General features: G+C 38.5%; 2 protein-coding genes across 2 annotated transcripts; one reads left to right on the forward strand and one right to left on the reverse strand.

Annotated features, from left to right (window-relative positions):
- Positions 1–422: 422 nt before the first annotated feature.
- LOC105048581 (F-actin-capping protein subunit beta) lies at positions 423–4,081 on the forward strand. Its single transcript, XM_010927926.3, has 8 exons — positions 423–709; positions 1,542–1,612; positions 1,805–1,918; positions 2,121–2,203; positions 2,316–2,389; positions 2,506–2,625; positions 3,487–3,582; positions 3,794–4,081. The coding sequence occupies exons 1-8, from the start codon at positions 581–583 to the stop codon at positions 3,875–3,877; spliced, it is 771 nt and encodes a 256-aa protein (XP_010926228.1). The 5' UTR covers positions 423–580; the 3' UTR covers positions 3,878–4,081.
- A 953-nt stretch (positions 4,082–5,034) lies between these two features.
- Positions 5,035–8,369, reverse strand: LOC105048582 (co-chaperone protein p23-1). Its single transcript, XM_010927927.4, has 6 exons — positions 8,160–8,369; positions 6,466–6,652; positions 6,152–6,314; positions 6,009–6,043; positions 5,858–5,927; positions 5,035–5,353 (listed from the first exon to the last, which is right to left on the reverse strand). The coding sequence occupies exons 1-6, from the start codon at positions 8,162–8,164 to the stop codon at positions 5,250–5,252; spliced, it is 564 nt and encodes a 187-aa protein (XP_010926229.1). The 5' UTR covers positions 8,165–8,369; the 3' UTR covers positions 5,035–5,249.
- Positions 8,370–9,067: the final 698 nt, after the last annotated feature.

The raw sequence follows: 9,067 nt of genomic DNA on the forward strand, positions 1-9,067 counted from the left end.
TCTTATTTCAGCCTCGCCACCATGACTTCAAAAGAACCACGTGTGAAAGCATGTAAACAGGAATGAAAGTTAGAATGGACCTCATCAAGATGACTCATCCGATCATAGATAGTGCTTGATGAATAAAAGTTTTTATAGACAAATTGTTGAAGACGGACTAAAATTTATTTTTTATTTTATGGATTAGGCTAACATGCACCATCCACACCATCCGTGCCCTTGCTTGGCAGAGCAAAAACGTAGGATATATCGCAAGTCCTTTCGTGCAACATCATCCGTGGGATGTGCATGCGCAACTTTTTCTTGTCCCCTTTTACTTAATTAATAGGATAGAGTGGTAATTTGGTCAATTTATTTAAAATCCAAGGCCATTTCCCATGGATGATACAAAATAAAAAAGGTTGAGAGGGAGGGGAGTAATTTGGGGCGTCCCCCGCGAGGGAAACTCGGATCAAACAGCGGCCCACCCTTTCCTCACTGCCCTTTCCGCAAAAAGAAGAGAAGACAACCAACCCCTCCTTCTCTCTTCTCCAAATCCTCCACCAGAGAGAGAGAGAGAGAGAACCAAAGAAAGATAGAGATGGAAGCGGCGATGGATCTGATGCGGAGGATCTCACCGAACCAGAGCGAGACGGCGCTGTCGGCCCTGCTGTCCCTCCTCCCCCACCACTCCGCCGACCTCCTCTCCCAAGTAGACCAGCCCCTCCAGGTCCTCTTCTCTTCTCTTCTCTGTTTTCCTCCATTCCGATTCTATATTTTTTTTTTGGGTCTCAGTCGAGTTAATTATCCTCGTTTCGTAGCTGATCTCGAGCTCTACCTTTCGATCTCTACAAAGTTTGATCTTTTCTGAGAGGGTTTTCTTTTTTGTCTCTGGTTTTTAATTTTATCGAAGTTTTTAAATTTAATCAAAGTTTATTTTTTGTTTTGCCCAAGTTCTCGTAAGCTGTCAACATAGTTTGGTTTTGTCGTTCTCTCTTCGTTTCAAGTGCAAAGATGGTTTTTTCCCCTTTGTTCGCCGAATAATTTTCGTATTTTATGTATAGAAGTATGTTTTCTATTATGGGTTCATTAGAGGGCCCTTTCAGTAGTTTGAAGATCTCTCGTCTCTTTCGAGGAAGTGTTTGGACTCTTTTCCTCTCTCTAATGCCATGCATGGAGGAGAATTAATCATGCTTCTACCCCTTTCTGGCATAGGATCGTGCATTGTTCTGCTATTTTTTGAAAACTGGGTGTTAAAAATTTTAGAATTTTTTTAAAATTATGCGGTGCTTCCCACATATTCTGTCAGGTCTAGATTTCTGACGCATTCGTTTAATTCAAACGCCAACACCAGTGCAAGCATAGCTTGTAGAACAGGAAGATACCTGTGAACTATTCTTATATGTTCTCTTGGTCCTGCCAGCTCAAGTATGGAAATTTCATGCTCGTTTCCATTGTACTTGAGCTATATATAAAATGCTGCAATCAAGCCAGCACTGCAGTCGTTTGATGGTATTTAAAGGCTAGAATTATCTAAATTGTGTTTTTGATCAAGAGAGCAGGTTTGTATGGATACTGAGTCGATGAAGGAGTTCATACTGTGTGAATACAACAGGGACGCTGATTCATATAGGTAAACAGTTGAAGAATCATTTTCGTAACTGCTGATTGTGGTTTATCATGCCCTGAATTCTTTTTGGGAAATCTAAAAATTTTATCTTGGTTGTACTTTCAGTCCTTTTGTGGTTGTTTGGTGTAAGAAGCTGTGTTTTCGATGGTGAATTTTCCATCTTCCTATTTTGTTTATTATCATTTTCGCATGCAGATCGCCTTGGTCAAACAAATATCATCCACCTTTGGAAGATGGGTCACTACCATCAGATGAACTGAGGAAACTTGAAATCGAAGCAAATGAGATTTTTGCTGTTTATCGTGAACAGTGAGGTCCTTCACTTTCCTCATCTTTTATTGCCATTATGATTTAATGTAATGTTTATGTGCTGATTTCTTTCCTTTAGGCATAAAAGGAGATACTTGTCAATCTTCTGTTTAAGTTATTTCTCTATTTAACCTGAACAATTATAGTGGTTCCCTGTTTCTGAGGAAGTAATAGCAATTCTATTATCAAACTGCACCTTTAGGTATTATGAAGGGGGTGTCTCATCTGTGTACATGTGGGAAGATGACAACCAAGAATTTGTGGCATGTTTCTTGATAAAGAAAGGTAAGGCTTCTATTGCAGAACTGTTTTTCTTTTTTTTTTTTTTTTCTTTTCCTCCTCTCGGTATGGTATTGACATTGGCTCTAACAACATGAAACTGTTTATGGGAATGAAGATGGATCAAAAACAGGGCATGGGAGAAGAGGACATTTGCAGGAGGGTTCATGGGATGCCATTCATGTTATTGAGGTGAAGTGTGATGGTGATGGTGTTGGACTTAACTCGTGCGAATTGATTTAAGTTGCTTAGTGTATTTTATATGGTTTGAGTACTTCCAATGATTAGATCTTCAATTGCCCATATAGGTTGGGCCAGTGGAAGAGGGAAATGTTCATTACTGCCTAACCAGTACTGTCATGCTATCGTTGACCACAGAACATAAGCCATTGGGAACTTTTAATCTGTCAGGATCAATCAGACGACAGGTAATTGGTTTGATAATTTCTTAACTATAATCTTCCATTTTTGGTTTGTAACTTCTAATATTTGGCTCCCCTGATGCTTTAGAGTTAGGGGACCGCCTCAATGCATATAATTTTGCCTAATTAAAAGTATTTATTTGTTGGTTTGGGTATATTAGACATTCTAGGGCATCGTTCATGCTAGTAATTACCTAGAATTTGATAAGTTAGGCCTAAGGCTGAATTGCTTTAAGTTTTTTATTTTCAAGTTGGTAGCCCTTGGTTTGTCATCATGGTGGTTTCCTGCATCCCTACACTGGTAATGTATGCACTTGATGAGCTGCTCATCCAACAGGCAGCATGTTTCTTGGTAAAAGCCACATTGTAGCTACAGTGATCAGAAAAAGGCAGTTGCTACAAGTGCAAACATAGATGGTTAGACCTTGTCCACACCATCTTATATCAATGTTTAAGATCCAGACCAAACCAAATGCACTTTCCTGTTGGACACTTCATGTAGATTGCTTCTTGAATTTTAGGCCATTATTCAAGATCTTTTGAACCCATTCATTTTGCTTAGGTCTGGTCCAACTTTGCTATACCTGAACTAAGCCAGTTAAGACTTGGGTCCCGAAAGCTTGGGCGTAAGATATTGTGTCCTGCTGACCTACTTTTTACCCAAAAAGTACCAAGTTTGTTGGAAATTACATAGGTTTATGAACTCTAGAAGTAGGTGAAGTTGCAATCAGCTCGGTCATAAAAATTTTAATCTTTTCATTTACTCAGTTTTAGTTTGGAAACTACTGTTTTGGCGTATACGGTTTTGAATCATATCTTTGCTTGAACGTTTCTTTTATCAGCATTGACATGGTTTTGATTTTACAGATGAGTTTAGACCTTTCAGTAGAAGAGGGCCACTTGTGTAACATGGGAAGGATGATAGAAGAAATGGAGGGGAAGCTCAGGAACTCACTGGATCAGGTAATTTGTCTCATCCAACCATTTAATGTTTTTCCATGATCATATGAGCCAACTTGCTGCTATTCTGATAGACTGTATTTTGCCCCCATGACATAGTCTGTGAATCAGCATGCCCTACACCACTGATATTAAATCAGTCTGTAGGATTACTATTTTACCTTGGACCTTTTTTTGAATCCTCCTCTTAGTTCATAACCTTGTGCTTTCACAGGTCTATTTTGGGAAGACAAGGGAGATGGTCTGCACATTGAGGCCACCACCTGAGGGCATACAACTGAGATTACCTGAAAGCTGACCCATAAAGTGAAAGGTGCAGCAATCGTTTGCATCCAACTAATCAGTATTTTTGTATTGAAGAAAATTTGGATACTTGGAGTGACAGCCATAGCCTTGCGAAATTTTTTGTTGCAGTCTTGAGGATGATAAAACTATACTTCTAGCTTGTCTTGTGAAAATATTTATATTTCAATATAGTGAGTTTATATTAGACAGTTAAAAAGTGGGTTGTTGGAAATTTTGGTGGTGGCAATCTATAAAACAAAGAATTCCTATTTTTCATCAGGTCAAGTGGGGTGTTCATCACCTCAGAGATCCGCATTCTGCAGGCGCAACAAAGCATTCCTATCAAAAAAAAACCATATTTGATATTATCTATTTTAATAATATGTAATATTCACATCCATTAAATTTTTTTTCTATATTTTTACGTAGTTTTTACGGCTAGATATTAACGAGAACACTTTCTGATCTATACTGATAAATTTTTTGATTACCACATATTAATTTGAACGATACTTCAAAGAGTAGTTAATCTCCACTTATCTACTTTTGTTGATATTTCCGTGGCTGAGACCTCGGGATATAGGATTGATATCGACATCCCATTCGTGGTTACCTTCATATATTCCGTGCAATATGTCTCTCCAGATTTCCTTCTAATAATTCGTACCTGCAATGCCAAGACAGCCCTGATATCAGCTTCTAAGAACTTTGTTAAACACATGACCATACCTTCACGTGTACGTGTGCAAAATTCTCTCCCAGTGTTTTATTCAGTTATTATTTATTTTCCTCGCTTGCGGATGTCCAAATTTTCTATTTCTCCTATTTTAGATTACTTAATCCATTTACTCAACCACAAAAGCTTACTATTTCTCCTATTTTAGATTACTTAATCCATTTACTCAACCACAAAAACCTGAGGTAGATGAGATCAAAACAACATCAGAGTCAGAGAAATTAAATTGCTTGGGAGGTATGGTCTTCTAGAAGTTTGAAGAGCAGGGGAGACTTCTACACGATTCCCCGCCTCAGTACCTGTCCATCCAAGGATATATCCAACCACCTTTGAAAAATCGGCAGAAATTTTTCACACGCTTCTAAGTGATCAAAAACAAATTACACTCCATAAAAACATATACCAAAACATGACATAAAAAACTAAGAAGAGTGTGTCCGTATACGAAAACTTTGTTAAGTCTGATATTGCTCCATACGGAACCATTGCTAAGATCACAAAAGAAAGAAAAAAAGAAACAGGAAATCTGGTATCTCTAATGGGAGGGTTCGGCCTCCCACATAGACCTGACTCAACAAGAACACTATGTTAACATATGTCAAAGTTTCCCACAGGCCTTTAAAAGGCATTCTCAAGCTGCTGGAAGGCCTCATGCTTTTGCCTCGGATTCACTAGCAGCCGCAGCTTGGGCGCCCTCCACCTTGCTTTCCTCCCCTTGGCTTTCTTCTGCCTTGGTCTCTTCCATTTCATCATCTGCTACAACGACAACAGAGTTCACTGATTAATAATGATAATCTATAAATTACCATATAGCCAACTAATTTTAACCACACAAAATAGATAATAAATAATACTGCTCTTAAAACAAATTAGACTATCAAAACAATTTTAAATCTATCTTTAAGTAAAAAGGCATCGCTCATAAAAATCTTGAATCACACTTTGAAGCTCAAAACAGAAAATATCTATACCTTCGTATTTGTAAATAGAAATGATATGATATTTATCTACATGAGCAGAAGGCTTGAACTTCCTATAAATTAAAATAATCAAAGGCTTGCACTTCCTTGAAATAAATATAATCAGCCTATTATCTACACGCCAACAAAGGTCCAACTGTACTACTACTACGGAAGCAAATGTGTGTATGTTTTTAATTCCCCTATAAACCGAATGTGTTTATCGAGCTATTATTCTTGCCATGAACAAATAAATTGGTATTTGTAATGAATTTTGGTTCAAGAAAACAAGACTAACCTCCCTCCTTGTCAAAGGCGTCAGCAGCATCATCATCAAGTTCATCATCGGCACCGCCCATGTCCAAATTCTGCACAATTGAAAAGGGGATGAGAAACTGCAAAAGAGAAGGCATAGACAATTTTTTTCAGATTTGGCTAAAAATACATACCGAGAAGTCCATATCACCAAAGTCCATATCTCCGACTGCATAGAGAACAGCATTTGTAATTAAAATCAAGTTATAGCGAACAAAAAGAAATTAGAAGGAACAATTTGCACATGCACATCGAATGCTTATGGCATCAAACTCACATTTATTTTCCTTATCATCATCTTCATCAATCCATTTGTCCCAATCAACCTTCAAAAACACTGGAGGCTTCCCTTCCTTCTTCAGTAGCCTGCTCCACCATTTCTTCTCAGCTTTCTTCACAAGGTAGCATATGGTCCTCAATCCAACAGAAGCTTTACTCTCCTGCAATGTTCTCATAAACACCAGTTAAACATATTCATCATTAGTAAACTCTCATAAACTCTCCTGCAATGTTCTCATAAACACCAGTTAAACATATTCATCATTAGTAAGGGACCATTAGAAGAATTCCACGTCCTATTTGAGCACCTACCTCCACATTAACCTTGTCAAATAATTCAAAGTCAATCTCATATGGTACATTATCTGCTCCACTTGCTGCAGAGAAATAAAAGTGTCCACCTGGTTGCAAGTTCAGCTTCACATCCTTTGCATCTGGTAGTTCAATGGTGATATACACCTTGTCTGATCTTTGGGCCCACTTTGTAGTTGGATGTCGGCTGTAAACCAAAGAGAACAAGCACGTGTTAGTTCTCAAATTATAGGCCATTAGACATAAATATCTTGCCCACCAGCAAAATTTTTGTTCTTATATGGAGGGAAAAATCACAGCATCTGCTCAGAGGCATCAAGAAACAACAAAAAACATGCATGTGGAATGATGGCACCCTTCCACCAAAAAGGTCACAGTTTTCAAGTCAAAAAATTGAGCACAAAGGAGCAACATACCTTTCTTCATGAAGCTCTTGAGCTCATATAAGACAATTAGCAGAACAAACACAAAAATAATAATTGGATGGTATATATACGCTCACAGCATTGCAACAGTTTATAATATCCAAAGCGCATATAATGTATTGTGTCTTACCAGTAAAACTTTTGATCAGTAGTTCCATCTCTTATAAATAGCCAAAATATAGGTTTTAAAAAATCATTAAAAACAACAAACAAACACATGAACAAACTCTACCGAATCAATGGATCTCAAATGGGTTAATAGCTACATTTCTAAACAACTACCATTTCCTATGCGCGCTTACACAACATATGACCTGAAACAAATTAAAGAAACAAAGAGAAGAAAGCCAATGATATCCTCTAAACACCAGCAGTTTCCACAGGCCACAGCAGACCTCCTTCCCAAACTTAATCCCACTATTAGTAAACAGAAATGCATACCTACCGGAAGACTAAATCTCAAAACTTTCGTCAGCAAGGTCTGGATTAAATGAACAAATCACTAAAAGATGCCGATATCTGGCCGATGTCTTCAACCTTGATAACCTCGAAGCACCCATAAGTCTCTAATTCCTAACCGTCCATTACACAGTCTTCTTCACTGCAGTGAAAAAAAAAGGAAAAAGGCAAATTTCCCGCAAACAGAAATGCCCACACGATTCCTTCTCGGTTTTGGTTCGGGAATGCATTGGAACGGTAATCAGAACGGCCATGTTCCCCAACGTGTTTGGTTCGTGACTGGATTCAGAATCAGAAAACGAATGGGATTTGAATACTAGAGGAGAGTTAAGATTAGGTTTGGGGGGATTCGGGGCATTCCTATTCCCCCTGGAATTAAATGGGAACCGGGCTACCCCCAATCCCAACCAAACGGCTGGAATGGGAGACACTCATTCCCATTCTAGAAACCAACTCCCCTATGGAAGAATTACTTAAACTCGTTGTCATTAAACAACCAATCTGCTTATGCTCATCGGCAGCTACTACGTCAGCAGCACAAATAGCGGAAGAAAAATCATACCCAGAAACCCTAAAAACCTAAACCATTTTGGATCAAGAGAAAAGCATTAGAAAAAAATGCTGACAGAGATATATAAATTTGAATAAACGTATACGAGAAACAAAATTGAATCAAAATATACTCTGACTGCTTCCATAAAACCAAACATAGTACAAGTAGCAAAATAAAGCCAAAAAAGCTACAAACAAAATTGGAAAACTAGGGTTTTGATGATCGGGAACGGGAGGAACAAGAAAAAAGAAGATTACCTCATTTTTTGCAATGGTTTTTGGATTACACGGAGAGCAGAGGGAAGGAGAAGAGCAGCGGAATGGGACTTATTGGGTATAAAACTATGTTTGGAGTGGGGAGCAGGGTGAGAGCCCACGCGAATATATGAGTGAAGGAAGGGGAGGATGTGGAAAAGCCTTCCATGCGAGTCTAGAGGATTCCATGCCTCCAGCGCCACTCTTAGACGATCATCGTACCATCGATGATCAGGACCGTCTAAATGATGGGCACCTCATGAAACATAATTCGATCCTCGATTTGGCCCATCCGTCTGGCCCATCTGGATTGGAAACGGCCATCCGGATAGGTTAGGGGCCGTGGCTGGGTGACATATTGCAATTGCTAAGCCCAGGCCCGATCCATTTTCCCAATATCTAATTCTTGTGACGACAGCTTGGATGTGGATATATCTTCCTCCCATTTTGTAATTATTTTTTTTATTAAACTTAGATTATGTACTATTTCCTAGATAAAGCCTTCTATATTTCTTTAGGAAATGAAACCCATCAAATTAACATAATCATAGACATTTGATTTGTATAATATAAATAAGCAATACTGCATGATATTACGTATAGAAATATCCAATTGCCCAAGTTATGACGGTCCAATATGGATGAGTAAGTGGCAAGTTTAGCAATTATGTAAAAAATTGATTGAATCTTATAGAGTAGAAAGGCTTGGCATATCTCGAATTCGAAACCATAATCTTTTTTATCCAGAAGGAAAAGAAATGGCCTTCGTCGACATTGTGCCTTCCACCTCCTCCTTCCCACTAGGCTCATGCAAAACACGAGAGAGAGAGAGAGAGAGAGAGATGGAAATCTGAGATAAAGGAGAGAGATTGAGAGAGAATATGAGAGAGGGAAGGTAGAGAGATCGAGAG

Source organism: Elaeis guineensis, chromosome 7 (assembly GCF_000442705.2).
Source record: "Elaeis guineensis isolate ETL-2024a chromosome 7, EG11, whole genome shotgun sequence".
NCBI classification, from domain to species: domain Eukaryota; kingdom Viridiplantae; phylum Streptophyta; class Magnoliopsida; order Arecales; family Arecaceae; genus Elaeis; species Elaeis guineensis.